This window comes from Cervus canadensis, chromosome 4 (assembly GCF_019320065.1).
Source record: "Cervus canadensis isolate Bull #8, Minnesota chromosome 4, ASM1932006v1, whole genome shotgun sequence".
NCBI classification, from domain to species: Eukaryota; Metazoa; Chordata; class Mammalia; order Artiodactyla; family Cervidae; genus Cervus; species Cervus canadensis.
Genome location: NC_057389.1, coordinates 62,551,806 through 62,568,534, shown reverse-complemented (window position 1 = coordinate 62,568,534; position 16,729 = coordinate 62,551,806). Strand labels below are relative to the sequence as shown.

The 16,729-nt window shown below is 55.9% G+C and overlaps 1 protein-coding gene across 10 annotated transcripts in view; it reads left to right on the top strand.

Moving 5' to 3' along the window:
- JADE2 (jade family PHD finger 2) overlaps positions 1 to 16,729 on the top strand; it is a 50,836-nt gene that overhangs the window by 20,676 nt on the left and 13,431 nt on the right. For all 10 annotated transcript variants that reach the window (XR_006269019.1, XM_043465492.1, XM_043465491.1 and 7 more), the window contains 6 exons: positions 2,562 to 2,719; positions 7,065 to 7,225; positions 7,894 to 8,105; positions 9,339 to 9,506; positions 10,933 to 11,049; positions 12,313 to 12,777. Coding sequence is in view for 9 of the 10 variants with exons in the window: in XM_043465492.1 (XP_043321427.1) it covers positions 2,562 to 2,719; positions 7,065 to 7,225; positions 7,894 to 8,105; positions 9,339 to 9,506; positions 10,933 to 11,049; positions 12,313 to 12,777 (1,281 nt within the window). In the remaining variant the exon portion in view is untranslated. The remainder of the gene's footprint in view (positions 1 to 2,561; positions 2,720 to 7,064; positions 7,226 to 7,893; positions 8,106 to 9,338; positions 9,507 to 10,932; positions 11,050 to 12,312; positions 12,778 to 16,729) is intronic.

Here is a 16,729-nt window from a genome sequence, read left to right as displayed (position 1 = left end):
GATGATAACAGCATCCACCTCACAGAGTTGGAATAGGGGCCAACAGTTAATTCAAGGACAGCCATTAGATTGGTGCTGGGCACACTGTGTTCTTTTAAGTGTTGGCTGGTACCTGTAAGATGGTGCTGCCTTTCCTCTGCTTCCATCAGTCCTCTGCCCAAGGGCCCAGTGGCATCCAGTCACACCACATGAAGCTTGCAACTCTCTTGGGACCAGACTCTCTTCCTCTCCTGAATCTCCTTAGCTGAGTTGCGCATGGGATCCTTTCCTGCTCTCGAGTTCCCAGCACCAAGCCTTTTCCTAGGACAGAGCCACCTCTTCCCCGCTGGTGTGGCTTGGCACTCTGTCTGCACCTGCAGACCAGGGCTGCCTCTTGCTCCATTCGCTCCACGTACTTGGGTTGTTTCAGCTCTGGATGTATCCATGAGGTGTCTCTCCAGTTCATGGGGGTTCAAAAAGCACTGCCAAGGAGCCAGCTGGGGTCATCAGACTTATCAGGTAACTCCCCAGAGGGGCCCTTTTATTCACTCATTCATTTAATCATTCTCTCAGTTACTATTTATCGAGCATCTACTATGTGCCAGTCACTCTGCCAAGCCCTGAGAATGTTGCAGATAACAGGACAGGTGTGGCAGGAGAGATGACAAGAAGCAAGGAACATGCACACACCAGTTAATTTTCAGAAGTATACATACTCGGAAATGAGACAGGACCACGGGCTGGAAAGTGGCTCTGTTGGGTGGTTGGCCACCCTGAGTTGGAGTGATCAGGGTGATCCCACGAGGCAGCATTTGAACTATAGCTCAGGAAAAGGGAACAGCAAGAGATTTCAGACTCACCAGTGCCTTTTTGGAGGGGCACACAGTGACACTGGGCTCTGGAAGGGGCAAGATGACAGGCTTTCCCTGGAGGATGGTTCCTAATGGCATTCAGAGCAACAGGGCATTAGATGTACCACGTAGGGCTTGCCAGGGTTGGGAGAACTTTGAGACAGTCACCAGATTGCTGTGGGTTCAGTTTACCCCTGCCGGGTCCTGAACAGGGGGCCCCAGAGGGAAATAACCTGGCCCCAGCCAGCAGAGGGAGGGAGGGTGCTGAAGGACAGCACAGAAGCACCCACTACCTGAGTTTATGTTCTTATATCAGTTGTCTTGCTACTTGCTAATAAGATATGCAAATTATCAGGGCTGTGAAATCTTTGCCACATTTCATCTTCTGTGTAATTAGCATTTAATCGTAATCTCATTTTAATTTTTTCACACTGACACCCTAATTAAATGTTAGGGTATTAGTCTTAACAATTAAATTATATTGGCAAATAGAGTCTTCAAGAAACTTGACCTTTTGCAAGCAAGGGCCCTCTCTGGCTAGAAGCAGACGTTAATTAGATTTCTGCAAGACGCTGCCTTGAGCCCCCTTGGCGCCCCCTTTCAGTTGTCTCCGAGATTCAAGTGAGACAGAGAGCCAGCAGGTGGGGCCTCCTGCAGGCAGAGGTTACCAGTGAATGGCCACCACCCCTGGAAGGCTGGTCTTCCAGGGAGGGGAGTGGGCTTGGAGTCGGGTCTGAAACCTGGAGGACTCCCTATAGTGGTTTCTCTTCTCTCTGTGACATGAACTCTCCTTTAACTTGTGATGTTCACGGGGAAAGTTGGTACCAAAACAAGTCACATAGTGTCTAGAGCTGCCACCAAGTCCTCCAGCAGCCCTTGGTGGGGCCCAGGTGAGGCCGAGCAGCTGGGGCAGACAAGGCACTGCCAGTGCTCCTGGGGCTGGGCGTGGGGATTGCTTTGGGGTGGGGGACCACAGATAGAACGCTGGGAAAAGAAGTTTCCCTGAGTGAGCAGGTGCTCACAAGGAAACCAAAGCATGAGGGTGTGTCCACTCATGGCCTGGCCCCAGGGGGTTTGGAAGGGCTTGGTTGAGAAGGAATTCAACACGCTTCTCCTTCCCCGTCATATAGAGCATGGCACAGCAGAGCGCCCACTGAATAGGACATATGGTACCGTTGTTCTTCAGAGACCGTGGAGACCCTGAGCCATGGGAGGCTATTCTCTAGGCTGTCCCAAAGCCTGGCCTCTCCCTCAGCTATTTGCCTGAGGCCCTGGCATGTAGTTGCCTGGATTCTTTTTACACTTGTGACTGTGGTTACAACAACAAACATAATTTTGAATCTTCAACAGAAATTCCCTAAACAGACACTTCATGGCAGTATTGCATTCACACAAGCCTTTCTGCCAACTGATTTTTTTCCTCAGTATTTTTGCCTTTCCCACATGTCTTTCCTCTTCCCTCTAAGGTCCACTTCTATCCATCACTCAGACTCTGTCCTTGAGCAGATCTGAGCATGTAAATTCAATTCAACATTTATTGGAGATCTTCTGTGTGCAAAGCACTCTGCTGGGTTCAGGGAAGACGGGTTATTGTACTTAACTGCTTTTGTGTCGCATTCTCATTTTTGAGTGAGTGGGCTTTTAGCATTTGCCTTTTCCTGCCCTGGGCTGTGAAGCAGATCACCTGAAGACGACCTGAAACCATTCTTTCCCCACCTTGTCTCCCCACAGGTTTTCCGGACAGACTTGATCACAGCCATGAAGATCCCAGACTCGTACCAGCTCAGCCCGGATGACTACTACGTCTTGGCAGACCCATGGCGGCAAGAATGGGAGAAGGGTGTGCAGGTGCCCGCGGGGGCAGAGGCCATTCCCGAGCCAGTGGTGAGGTGAGCCGTGGCACCTAGGCCAGGGCCCACAGGGAGGGGAGGCAAGGACCAGGAGAAGGGCGTGCAGGTGCCCGCGGGGGCAGAGGCCATTCCCGAGCCTGTGGTGAGGTGAGCCGTGGTGTCCAGGCCAGGGCCCATAGGGAGGGGAGGCATGGGGCCCAGGCCAGGGGCCAGAGGAAGGGGAGCCATGGCGCCCAGGCAAGGGGCCATAGGGAGGGGAGGCGAGGACTAGGCAAGGGGTTCCTTTCTAGTCTGTGTCTATTCTGTTTCTTTTGTTCTTGAAAAAACATTGCAGTGTTCCAGAAATACTGCAGTTTTACCTCTGAGGCCAAGGTTTTGAGCTTGAGTTCAGCTCTGGAGCCAGACAGCCTGGGTTCAAATTGCCTCCAAGTTCAGTGGGACCTTGGGCAGGGAATGTAATCTGCCTGGGCATCAGTTTCCTTGTCTATAAGATGGGGATGATAACAACAGCACCTGCCCTATGCAGTGGTCAAGATGATGTAGAGAAATGATGCGTGGAAGGCCCTGGACCCAGGACCTGGCCCACATGAACACTCGGTGAAAACTGGCCGTGGATTAGCTTGATGTCGTTCCAAACTGGGTCCCGCCAGAAGATCTTCTCGGGGATATCTCCAGACCTCTAACAAGTCCTTAAAATAGGGACAAACTGTGCTCTTGGCTTCTTAAAACCTTTTTGAGGAGTTATTGGGAGCAAGAAATCCAGTGCTTGGTTCACACCAGATGTCCACAAAACAGTTGCTATGATCAGATTCTGAGGAGGGCCCGCTGCCTCCTAGAAATCAGGATTGGATCAAGGCTGAGTCCTTTCTGGGCTCAGGAGGCTTGTGGTCTTGTAGGTCAGAGAGACTCCTGTGTTCTTGTCAGGAGGTGGCCTTGTGGCCGTGGGCCTTGCTTCCAGTGACAGAATTCAGCCAAGTGCTTCTTCCTGCACCCCGGGAAACCCTCCAAGTCATGTCTTGGGCCATAGGGACCTGCTGTCCTGGCCCTCCGTCCCCCCCCCCTGCACATCAGCCTGCCAGGGCTGGGCAGACTTATGTTAACTGACAGTCCATTCCCAACCTTGGCAGCCCTGGGGCTCTCGCTTAGGTCCATTTTGCCAGGGCCTGGGGCAAAGATTTCAGCTGTCACCTCCCTTGACATTGGCACTGATGCTTCCCTGGCAGCCACACCTATGATGGGCTCACAGACACCCAGTGCCTGCCTGGTGCCAGGCCGGTGCTGGGCATGTGATTACAGAGGCAAAGCACATACTAAGCCCCACTTGGTGCCCAGTGAGGATTGGGTATTGGGCAGTGTTTATCGTCCTGGGCTCGCAAGGCCTGTTATCTTTGGCCCTCTGAGAATCAGGGAAGCTCCAGGCCTCTCTGGACGAGAGCATATGTGGAGTTTGGAGAAACGCTTTATTCTACACGTCCGCTGCCCAGGGCCAAAAACGTGGGTCAGGCTCCCAGCCAGCTTCACCCTGTCTACTCTATAGACCAAAGAACTGTAACCGACCTCTTTGAACCTGTTTCCTTCTCCATAAAATGGGTCTAATAACAGTATGTGCCTGATAGTGTAGTGGTGAGGATTAGTTGAGAATTCACATGCCAAGGGCCCAGGGTAACAAGGCAGAGGGGTAGGCCACCAGCTGGGTGGAGAGGGGCGAGTCCTGATTAGGCTTGGCCCAGCGGTTTGTCCTCTGTCCTCGATGTCAATGTCAGGTGGTTCTGGAAGCATCTGCTGGCCTGGGTGATTAATTGCAGATGCCACACAAGTAGGTTGGCTTCAGTTGGTGTCTTATCTGTTGAGATCACGACGGAAGCATGTGTTCACACAGCTCTGGCCCTACTAGGTACATTCCCCGCATACACACAGGTCTAGGCTGACCAGAGCCAGGCACGCCTGGCCTATCCTGCTCTTTGGAGAGGATAAGACTGGAAGGGGAGGGATGCTCCCATGGAGATACCTCTGGGCCCCGTCTTTCCCTGTCTCCTTGCAGCCTGGCACCTCCACCTGCCGGGCCACCTTTACCTTCACAGCTCTCACCTGGAAGCCGGCACAGCAGGCGCCGTGGTCAGAACTGTTCCAGGAGCTCTGTTCCTGAGAACTTGCTGTGCTGAGCCTCAAATTCATCTTCTCATCTAATTATCATATCAGCCCTCTAAAAGGCACACTGCTGTCCCCATTTTATAGAGGAGGAAGTTGGGAAATTCTGGGGAATTCCCTGCATGACCGCCAGGGCCTTGTGGGCTGGGCCAGGAAGTCACAAGCCACAGGAACAGGCCCTGGGCTGCCTCTGTGTGGCCCAGAGAGAGTCTCGTGCCCCAGTCACCCTGGCTTGCTGACTCTGCCCTCCCCCACTGCCTCCCTGGCCCCCTCCATCCCTCTCTTCTTGCCCAGTCCTCCCTGGCCCTTGAGCAGGTCTACCCACCTCATGGTCCTAAACATCTCTGGATAATGAGAACCCCTCACTGTCACATCATGAACTGAAGGAGGGCCTGCACTGTTCTTCGGGGGTGGCCGAAAGACACAGCCCAGGGCAAAACCAGCCTCTGTTTTCTATCTGGTCTTCTGGAGTGAGAGACTCCCGCCCCTCCGCCCTCAGATCCCAGCCCAGCCACCCATCTCCTCCCCGCTGACCTCGGTTCTACTGGCTGCAGCCAAGACTGAGGCCTTGACTGAGGGTGACGTCAAACCACCCGTGGTAGGGGCGCCTCCTCCATAGTCGGAGCCAGAAGAGGCCAGACAGGTGACGATGAGCACCCCGGGAAGCACAGGAAATGCCTTTTATGTTGATAGCCCTTTAACCCCAGCTTCCCGGAGAAAGGAATGTGATCTTGGCCCCAAGAGGTCTGGCCAGGTACATCCTGAGCACATAGTGTGGGTAGTTAGGCCATTAGGCGGTGGGCGCTCGGGCTATCCCAGACCCAGCTGAGCATATGCTGGGGACACAAACAAAGCAGGGTCGTGACAAAATGACAATGTTTTTGAAAGAATGTGTTAATTTAAATAAGAGCCTCCCAAGGCAAGGCAGAACTTTGTAGGACTGAGAGTCCTGCAAAGCAAATACTATTGCTTCTATTTGAAATGGTCTGGGATTGGGGGTGGGCGTCACGTCATTCTTGTTGCCTAGGACTTTCCTTGATCTGGGCATCTTGTGTGGCAGAAGGTGACTCTAAGCCCCTTCCCTTGTATCCTGGCCTCCCTCAGTCTCCTCTGGGCCTCCCTCCTGCCTGGAGGCCATTCTGCGCCCCCCGCCCTGCATCCTACCTGCCCCCCTTGCCGACACCCGGGGCTCTTACTGAAGCCCCAGAACCCTCCCCGTAGCTGTGCCATATCTGTGCGCCCCTGGCCCTGCCTTCCCTTTCCAGTCTGCGCTGAGTCACAGCCCCTGGCAGCCCTGCCTTCGACCCCAGGAGGCCTCTTGGGCAAGTAAGGGGCCTCTCAGCCCTGGCAGGGCCGGCCAGATGGAGGCCAGGCTCCACAGCAATAACCATGGCAACTGGTAGGGGGTGGGAAGAGCTGGCATTCTGAACTGGCATTAGGAACTGAGGGGCAGCACACAGCTGAGCCAAGAGAGGAAGCCATGCCCTCCCAAGGCAGAAAACCCTCATATTCCATTTCAGAAGGAGCAAAGTGATATCCAGAGGTCTTAAAATACACACTCACACGAATATAGCGCTTACTACGTGCCACTCACAGTTCTAAGAGCTCCACACGTGTTCATCCATTTAATTCTTATGCCAACTGTGGAAGCTAGGTGCTGTTACCATTAGTCCATTTTCTGGGGCGCAGAGGAGCTAAATGGCTTACCCAGTCACACATTAAGTGGCGGAGCTGGGCTTGGAGGCCTCGCCCTGTAGCCAGGACCCTTGCAAACTGCCTCCGAGTCAGAGCCATGGCCTGAGAGAGGGCTGACCTGAAGTGTGACCCTGGGACTGTAGCAGGTGCGTCCTCTTCACCCCAGAGGAGCCCTGGCCTCAGGTCCCCTGAGGCTACTGGTGGAGGAGGGGCTGGGGCTTCTGGGGGCCTTTCCCCAGCTTTGAAAGAGTGTATGGAAGGACCTGGGGGCCAGCCGGCCCTATCCAACTTGTGCCAAAGTGACTGGCACTGGGCATTGCCCAGGACGGCAAAGGGAATGGCCTCCTACAGCCTCTGCAGGGTGGGCAGGTGGGAGGAGGGACTGGAAGGAGGCAGGCCCTGCTTGGCAGCAAAGTCTCACACCTCACTTTCCTGCTAGCCCCTCAGTCAGGCTGGCCAACTCCCTGGGGGTGGCCCTCAGAGCCAGCAAGAGTAGCAGGCTGAGGGCACCCTCTCCTCATATCTTCTCTTGAATTCCTAGGATTCTTCCACCGTTGGAAGGCCCCCCTACCCAGGTGTCCCCTAGTGGCTCTGAACTTGGTGAGGGCTCCCAGCCTGATTGGCCAGGGGGCAGCCGCTATGACTTGGACGAGATTGATGCCTACTGGCTGGAACTCATCAACTCAGAGCTCAAGGAGATGGGTAGGTGACCTGCCAGGTGAGAATGGGACGGGGCCAGGCCACACAGGGTCTTCTTCTAAACCACTGCTGGGCTTTGGCGCTGCACAGGTGTGGGGGAAAGTCCCTGCTTTGTTACTGATGACTGTGCTTCAGTTTCTGTAGTTGTCAGATGGAGGCAGTAACAGCATGTCATTTACAGGGTTTGGGGGAGTGTTATATGACTGAGCGTGCACCCACACACTTAGTAAGCCTGACTGTTACATGAGGAGTGAGTGAGCACTTAGAAGTCTAGCGTGACACGTGGGGCTGGGGTCAGCTGGTATGGGCCTCCTGGCTGAAGGCCCACCATGTCCCAGGAAAGGCCAGCTCTGCTGGATTCAGCCACCTTCTCAGGTGCCCCCCATACACACAGCTCAGGCAGTGGGTTCCCCATGGCGGCAGCTGCATCCCAGAGACAGACACCCTCATAGCATCTGTGTGTACACAAGCATGTATGTGTGGTCACCAGCAGGGTCTGAAGTCACAACACCACACCAGGCGTCCGGGGCCTTTGCATGGTCGAACCCAGTCGGTTTTCAGACGACGGAACTAGGGCCGGAGACAGTAAACACAGCGTGCAGGTAGAAACACTCCTGTCCACCTGCTCCGAGAGGCTGGGCTTCTGACCCCCTGCCCTGCTACCCTCGCAGAGAAGCCAGAGCTGGACGAACTGACGCTCGAGCGTGTGCTGGAGGAGCTGGAGACGCTGTGCCACCAGAACATGGCGCGGGCCATCGAGACGCAGGAGGGGCTGGGCATCGAGTACGATGAGGATGTCGTCTGTGACGTGTGCCGCTCTCCCGAGGGCGAAGATGGCAACGAGATGGTCTTCTGCGACAAATGCAACGTCTGCGTGCACCAGGTGGGCAACCCCCGCGGCCACTGCTGTGTGATGCTGGCAGGCCCCTGCCTGACCGCTCACCCTGGCTGTGGGGGTGTAGCAGCGCTGTGGGCACAGGCCTAAGGAGGGCAAGTGGGGAGAAGGAAAGGGTGTGAGTGCCCATGGTGCCAGGGTTTAGCCCCCTCGGCCAGATTTGAGTAATGCCTATTGGATGGTCTTCCTGTCCTTTGCCGCCAGCCTCCCTCAGACTCTGCCCACGGACCGTCCTACCCCGTCCTCCTCTGCTCCTCCACTCACAACGAGGCAGCACAGTGTAGGGATGGGGAGCACAGCCTGGAGCCAGGCCGCCTGGTTTCAAATTATGGCTCTGCCCTTCGCAAGCTGTGTGATTTGGGGTCGGTTTCTTGACCTCTCTGAGCTGCTGTTTCCTCAAGTATAAATAAAAGTAAGTCGTTGTGAGGATTAAGTGCCTTACTCTGAGTCATTTGGTTAGAACCGTACAGTGAGGGCTGTTCATATTTGTTAACATTATTAGTATTATGAGCCAGGTGCGGCCTGACTAGGCTCCCCTGTTGATATTGAGCCCCACGGCTGTAGGTCTGGGGCATCTCTGGGCCTAGTTCATGGAAGATGTGGAAGACCTGACTAGAACTCCGTGGACCCACTCTAGCCCTGACTTTGAGGCCGTTCCTCACCCACTTTTGCTGGAATAGTGCCCAGGGAGCTCAGAGTGGCTTCTCCTGGGTGGCAGGTGGGTAGGTGATACACCACTTTCCCCATTCACCCTGTTCACATCCCTTACACCCAGCAGCTCTTAGGTCCATAATCCCTAGGCATGACCAGAAGGATCCCTGATCACAGACACCTGTGAAGAAAGACAAAAGCTCTGGGCCTTGTCTGAAGGCAGCATACGTACCCAGATTTGTATTCTGTTTAAGGGAGTTCATGGATGCCCCTGAAATCCATCCCGGATTAGGAACCTCTGCTGAAGTGACTGTCCTCCCAGCAGAGGGCAGAGCTGAGCCCTTTCACAGAGGACTGTGAAACGGTGAAATTTCAGTGCACAGTGCCTGCACAGAGCTTCACTGGAGCCCTTGCATTTCAGTCCCTCAGGAGGTCTTTGGTGGGGCTGAGTAGCAGCGTCACTCTAGCTCCCAGTATGGGCTGGGGCTCGGACTGTTTGCAGCTGAATGCACACTGCAGACGCACCTTGGCCATTGCCTCTGACCTGTGTCCTCTCTGCTCTCTCCCCAGGCATGCTATGGGATCCTCAAGGTGCCCACGGGCAGCTGGCTGTGCCGGACATGTGCTTTGGGTGTCCAGCCGAAGTGCCTGCTTTGCCCGAAGCGAGGAGGAGCCTTGAAGCCCACTAGAAGTGGGACCAAGTGGGTGCACGTCAGCTGTGCCCTGTGGATTCCTGAGGTGGGCAGAGGTGGGGGTGGGGTGGTCCTGGGGCCCAGCATGGGGAAGTGGGTCTGAACAGAACTCAGAACCCAGATGGCAGAGCACTGGGAAAAGAAGGTGATGGGCTACATGAAATGGCAGATCCCAGATGTTCAGCTTGGGAAGAACGCAGGCAGCAGCCCACAGGGAACTTTACCCTTGGACCTAGGCAGAACTCGGTGGTGGTTTCCATGGGAAAATGGGACTTTGAGCCACTAGGGGATCCAGGTGGTAGGTGTGCAAGCTGGACAGAAGTCAGGGGAGAGCAGGTTATAGGTTTACCTGGATCTAGACAGTGGCCCCAAGCAAAGTAAAGCACTTGTTTAAAAGTGAGCCAAATGACCCAAAAGGAAATCAGGTGGGGAGCCTGGTTAAAACTGGGTAGTAGGACTGTGGCTGGGATGGAGGGGAGGGGCTGTGGGTGGGCTGGGCCCACAGTGAGTTAGCAGAGGCCTTGGGCTCCCATCTTATTTGATGTGTGAAATGCTGACATTCGCTGACGTTTCAGCCCTTCCCCTGCTGTGTGCCCTGAGCCAGAATGAGGCCCCACTCCAATGCTGCCTGTGCCCGGAAGCAAGCCAGGTGGCCCGGTCAGCAGGTGGCCCCTCCCTCTCCTGGGCTTGCAGTCTGAAAGTCCTTGCTGCGTCCCACCTCGCAGGTTTCTGTGATCTTGGTGGTTATGTCAGCAGCAGTCGCTTGCTCCCACATCCGCATCTTGAAGGCTGGGACGACCTCTGAGTATACCCTGGGCGAGGCACAGCAGAGACACAGAGAAGCAACCAGGACCTACTTCTGGGACTCTCTGGTTCAGGATCTCTGGACAGGGACCCTCTTCCTATCCTCAGGCATGGGCTCTGCCTCGGGCTGAGGGGTGGGCTGTGCCCAGGAGATGCGAGTGGTTATAGGCCTGTCCCCCTGGGAGGGGCTGAACAAGGGCACATCCCCCTTGGCCAGGAAAGCCCTGGAAGTCCCCAAGAAGAGATTCTGCTGTGGGGACCTATAGTTGCCACCCAGAAACACAAGCAAAATGAGTAGCAGTTCTAATAACTCTGAAGATGCTGTTAACAAAGGCTTGAGGTGCAAAAGAAAAGGGGACCTTGCACACATACTCACCTGCACATGGAAACATCTCTGTCTTGAGACCCACACAGTCACAGGCACTCATATACTCAGTCAGCCTCACACACTGATGTATGCTCTCCCAGTCATTGTTTAAGCCTAGCCACCGGAGAGCACACACCAACGCTTGCTCAGTGGTCCACTTGGGACACAAGATAGGACTTGGGCCTCTCCCACTGCCCTGTCTGCCCACCGCCTGGTTCCAGCAGACAGTCCTCTCTTTGCGTAAGCCCTGGAGGCCGGCTAAGGATGAGAGGCCTGACGCAGCTCCCTGTGTCCTGCCCAGGTCAGCATCGGCTGCCCCGAGAAGATGGAGCCCATCACCAAGATCTCGCATATCCCAGCCAGCCGCTGGGCCCTGTCCTGCAGCCTCTGCAAGGAGTGCACGGGCACCTGCATCCAGGTACACGTCCCCTCCACCGCGCTGCTGCCTGGGAACCCACTCGGGGCTGCTACAGCTATGTCAGGGGACACGTCCGGGACACCCTCTACAGCAGGCCGCTGCCACCACCCTCCGCCTGCCCAACACAGCCACTGTTGAGCCTGCGATGGGACCACAGTCAGCGCCCCATCTGCTGGACCTTCCTCCATCCATAGTATCACTGGGCATGGGGTAAAGGCCTGGGGAGCCAGGCTCACCACCCCATTATAGTGCCAAGGACTCTGGCTTTCCTAACAGCGAGTGTCTCTGGGCTTCATAAAGACGTTGACTTTGCTTCCAGTGTCAGCTGGACATGTGAGAGGAATAGGAATTAAACTTTACTTTGAGCTAAACTGACTAGCTCTCCCTACACGGGGCAGGGCTGTGCTAGTTTGTTAGCAGTAACCGCTCCCAAGTTCTAGGATGCCTCAGTATGACCCAGACGACTTGTGAGAACACAGACTGCTGTTCCTACCCCCAGAGGTTCTGAATCTGTAGATTGGAGGTGAGGCTGAGAATTTGCCTATTTCTAGCAAGTTCTTGTGTGATACTGATGCTCCTGGTCTATAGGCTGGGAGTTGGAAAGGTCAACCTTTCTTTCTCTCATGTCTCCGGGAACAGTGGTCACTGCAAATACTGGACGTGCCTCCAGCGTTTGTAAGATTCTCAGAATGGCTTGTGAGTGCGGCATAAAGGGCCCCACTAATATTTTGGTGGGTTGTCACTGAAGCACTTGGCAGCTGCCCACAGCCATCATCCCAGGCAACTAAGGCCGTGAGTTGGCCACACTTGCCTGGACAAGAGAGGAAGGCAGGGGTCCAACTTCAGCCCTGCTTCCCAGAGGACAAAGGAGGGGCACAGCTCCCCATCTTAGAAAATGTTGTAGGAGCAGAGGAGGCAGGGACCCATCAACAGCCTCTCTCTCTTGACGTCTCAGATTCCAAAGTCATTTGTCCACACAGAAATGCAGCTCATCCTGAGAGAGGCTGTCAGTCACCTAACTGTTGCCATTTCCCTAGGGCTTATGATGCTGTACCCCATTTCTTTTTCAGCTCCCCCAGAGCTCCCCTGCCCTCTTCCATGGCTCCCTACCCCCGACACCCCGCAGGATGTTGGCAGCCGTTTTGTTTAGGGTCTCACCAGCATGCTGCCTTCCCAGTGTCACCCTGAGGGATGCTCCCCCATCCTTCTTCCCTCCCACCTGGGCTCCCTTCATACCTCATGCAGCTCTTTGTCTCCCTCCAGTGTTCCATGCCTTCCTGCGTCACGGCATTCCATGTCACATGCGCCTTTGACCACAGCCTGGAAATGAGGACTATCTTAGCAGACAACGATGAGGTCAAGTTCAAGTCGTTCTGCCAGGAGCACAGTGATGGGGGCCCACGGGGTGAAGCTCCGTCCGAGCCTGTGGAGCCCAGCCCGGCTAGCGAGGACCTGGAAAAGGTGACTCTTCGGAAGCAGCGGCTGCAACAGCTGGAGGAAGACTTCTATGAGCTGGTAGAGCCAGCCGAGGTGGCCGAGCGCCTTGACCTGGCTGAGGCGCTGGTCGACTTCATCTACCAGTACTGGAAGCTGAAGAGGAAAGCCAACTCCAACCAGCCGCTGCTGACGCCCAAGACGGACGAGGTGGACAACCTGGCCCAGCAGGAGCAGGACGTCCTCTACCGCCGCCTGAAGCTCTTCACGCACCTGCGGCAGGACCTGGAGAGAGTGAGTGCCCCTGCTGCTCCCCGCCCACCCACCTGCCTGGCAGGTGTCCCAGCAGGCCTTTCCGCCCCTCCCTCGCTTCCCCGGAGCAGCCGTGGCTCTCCAGGTTTCAAACAGTGAGCTCTGGCCAAGGCGCTGAGGGCCTCCGGATCTTGGACAGGTTGGGGTAACTGAGAGTTTGCAGAACAGGGGAGGATCCGGCTCTGGGCTCTCTAAGTCCCTCTTGTCCCAACCCTTTTGCAGGTCTGATCAAGGGTGAGGGCCCTGCCACGACTGTGAGGCTGGGAGACTCCAGAGCTGGGGGAAGATCTAGGCATCTGACCCCCAGCTGTCTCTGTGGGCCCGGCCTGGTCCCAACACAGGAGCTTTGCTTAGAGTCAGGCTGGGGAGGCATGGGACATCACAAGAGAGTTAAATCAGTATAATCCGCATGTGCTGCCACAGCAGGGAAGACAGCTGTGAGTGCAGCTCCTGGGGTTCTGGACTGAGGAAGCCATGTGAGCGGAGGCCCGGGGCGTGAGACTGGGCTAGAAACCAGCAACAGCCTGCATGGAGTGAAGTGTGGGGCTGGGTGCGTGGACCACGGTGTTTCTGGAAGTTGCAGAAAGATTTTAAGCAGGGACTGTCCTGCTGCGGCTGCAGATTCCAAACACTCACCCTGGAGGTGGCATCACGGGGCCCAGATGGAGTGAGTGGGTCGACCGGAACCCCTCAGCTGTGTGCCAGGTGGCAGGCGATCTCGCCTTGGTCCAGGCACACAGCTTTGGGGGCTGAGTGAGACAAGGCTGGTGTGCAGACTTCATGGTTTTAGGCCGGGCTGTGGAGATCCGGGGCCAGTGAGAGTTGCTTTCCTAGAGCACAGAGGCCCCCCAAAAGCCTCTAATCCCTCCTCCTCCTCCCAGAGAACAGGTGAGAGGGTCCTGCCTTCTGTGTTGTGTGCCCTTAGACTTGGCTTTTTTGACACCCCTCCCCAACTCCTCCAGCTAAAAGCCCCTCCAGATAGAGTCCCACCCCCGAGTTGGAGGCAACCTGAGCATAAAGCAGGGTGTTTCAGGTCCCTGATCGAGTCCTCCGAACCCCAGGTGCTGTTCTGGCCTCTCCTCTCCGGGACATTCATTTCTAGGGTTCTGGAGCATGAGGGGTCATGTCAGGGTGTCCTCCACGGACACACACACAACACGTATGCCTAGCATCTCCAAGGCCACACTAGGAAGCAGTAGGGGTGGAAGCGTTCTGGGGGCTTTGTGTGACTTAAGGCAGCTACTTTGCTTAGGTGTGTCTCAGTTGGCAAGGCTGTACAGTGGTTAGAGCTACTCAGCATCTGCTGAGTACTGGGGTAAGGGGCAATGAGGTGGAGGCTCTGAAACTGGACCTAGCTTCTCTACCTTCCTTCACCCCCATATGCATCTGCCCTGAGGCCTGGTCAAGCAGAAATGGCCCTGTTGGCCTGGGAGGGAGGAAGCTTACTGCCTGGAGGCCAGCCTGCAACCAGAAGGTGGGGGGCGGGGAGATCATCACGTGTCCACAAGTGTCACCCGGGACAAAGAGCAAGGCCACCTGCATTTCAGTCACCACTCCCTGGGCAGCCCAGCATCCCTTCCCATGTGGAAGGGCCCTCAGGGACAGATCCTTCTGAGACCAGAGCTGCTTCCACACTTGTCCTCAGGCCACCCCCACGGTCTGCAGTCCACACACCCTGCTTTTAGCCCTCCTGTTTCCAAACGACACATCATGTCTGACCTCCCTGATCTCTGCTGCTCAGCATGTGTCTGACCCTGGCTGGGCTGCGTGGGGAGGTGAGGGGACAGGCTCACCTATTGAACCATCATCCTGGAGAAGGAGCTGAGAAGTTTGTGGTGCCATCCCTGATGAGCAGTGGGGCTCAGAGGTTGAGAGAGCCTTGGAGGAACGTGTGTTTTCTAGAGTTGAACTGAATTTGGACCTGAAGAGGGGAGGGGCTCGTCAGAGAGTTGTTGGCTTATTCTCTGCTCTGTACTCTTCCTGGGCAAAAGTACTCCCTCCTCAGTCCCCCAGCCTCTCGACCCCATTGTCAGCTGGTGCAGGTGAGGCCAGGGGCTGAGGGTGTCACTGGTTAAGATGCCGAGGCAGCTGTGGGATCCCCACCTCACAGACATCTCTGGTTGGGGCACAGAGCCCTCCCAGGTCAGGTGTGAATCAGTCCACTCTGCCCCCAGGAGGAGGAGGCAGGGCCAGCCTTGCAGTCTGTTTAGCTTCTGAGGGCTCAGGAGGGCCCCTGCTTTTCCAGCAGCCTCCAAGCCAGGCTGAAGGGGAGCAGCTGAGTACACAGCCCCGGCAAGCTGAGAGGAAGTTAGGCAGCCATGTGCTCTGTTGACCCCCCACTCCGGTCCAGCCTCAGAACCTTTCACGCCACGCATTGGTGACTTGAGTGAGTGAAGCAGGCTGAGAACTGTGCCACGGGGGAGGCTTTCTGCAAAGACCCATAACTGTCGGCCTGTCCAGCAGGCTCCGTCTCTGACCATGGCCTGGTGCCAACAGTCAAGAGTGTCCAGCCTGTCACTGGGCACCAGGCCAGCTTGGGCTGGATCCATCGGGGATTCAGGGGAGGAGTTGAGACTGAGGCTGTGGGTAGCCTGGCTTTGCATCCAGTTCGAGCAGGCCCAGCTCTGTGCCTTCTGAGTTTCACTTTCTACTTGTCCAGGTTTCAGTTTCCTTGTCTGTGAAATGGGAATGAGAGTCTCGCTGACCTTTAATCATCATGAGATATGAATCAAGTCTCGCATGACCTTGAATGTCCCAAATGGGACATTTGGCAGGGACAGGGCTTAGCACACCACCCTCCCTTGTCAGTGGTGATTGGTGTTGCTGTTCTGACCCTTAGCTGACGGGCTGCTCGGAGGGTGGGCTCCAGGGACTGAAAGGGCGGGCCCAGGGCTATGGCCCAGGAATCCTGGGTCCTCCTCGACTGATTTGCTTCCCAAGGCTAGGCGAGACTTTTGCTGAGAGAAGCAGGAGCCGGGGTCATGGTGCCACCAGCATGAAATCCCATTTTATGCTTAGCCTAGAAGATGTGCTTTCCTCAGATTTCAGCCTTTGGCCTCGGCGCTGGCAGGCAACACAGGAAGGCCTGGCTACCGCAGCCTCTCAGAATTGTTCACAGCTGACAGAAAAAAAAAAATTGCAGCACTGATGAGCAGCGATCAAACTGACAAACACTGGCTGGTGTCCCCTAGCAACCGGGCTGGCAGAGTGGGCTACCCAGGGCCTCACTTACTGCCTGTGGCTCCGGATCTGATTACCAAGAGTTTATTAAAGGTTTTACCTGGCCTGAGAAGAGTCGAGAGGGCAGGAGTGGCTCTCAGACACTGGCCCCAGAGGACAGACATGTAGGAACTTCCCCCCCAGCTTCCGTGTCCATAGCTCTCCCCAGGAGACTTGGCCCTGCCTCCCCCACACTCCGCCTGTTTCCTTGTCAATTGTCACACACCATTACTATCTTCAGTGCCTGGGTTGTGTCTCTTGGACCTCCTACTAAAGCCGAGTGGGCAGCTGTAGCCTCCAGCCTCTAGCTTCTCAACCCCACGGCTCCCAACTCTGGGACTCTTCCACCCCATTGCCCCCTTTACCCACTCAGGCCCTGTCAGCCACTCCCGCTGCTTCTGATCAGCAGCCCCAGACCTCTAAGTCCCCTGTTCTGTCTGCTCAGCTTCTCCTTCACTGTCCCCTGCTTTCCTCACTCTTACCCTGTGGCATTAGCTCACTGCCAGTTGCTTGTCCCTGTGCAAAGGCCACATGCTGGGCAGAGCATTACCCAGTAGGAGCCACTCTGCCAACCAGCAGAGATCTTATAGCAGTGAGTGGGCGAGCACCCCAAGGTGCCTGCCAGCCAGCCTTGATGAAGGCATTAGCCAGCAGCATTCTGGGCTCTCCTACCACCACCGGTTCCCAGCCTTGCCCCCACTCCCTCAGGACTCCC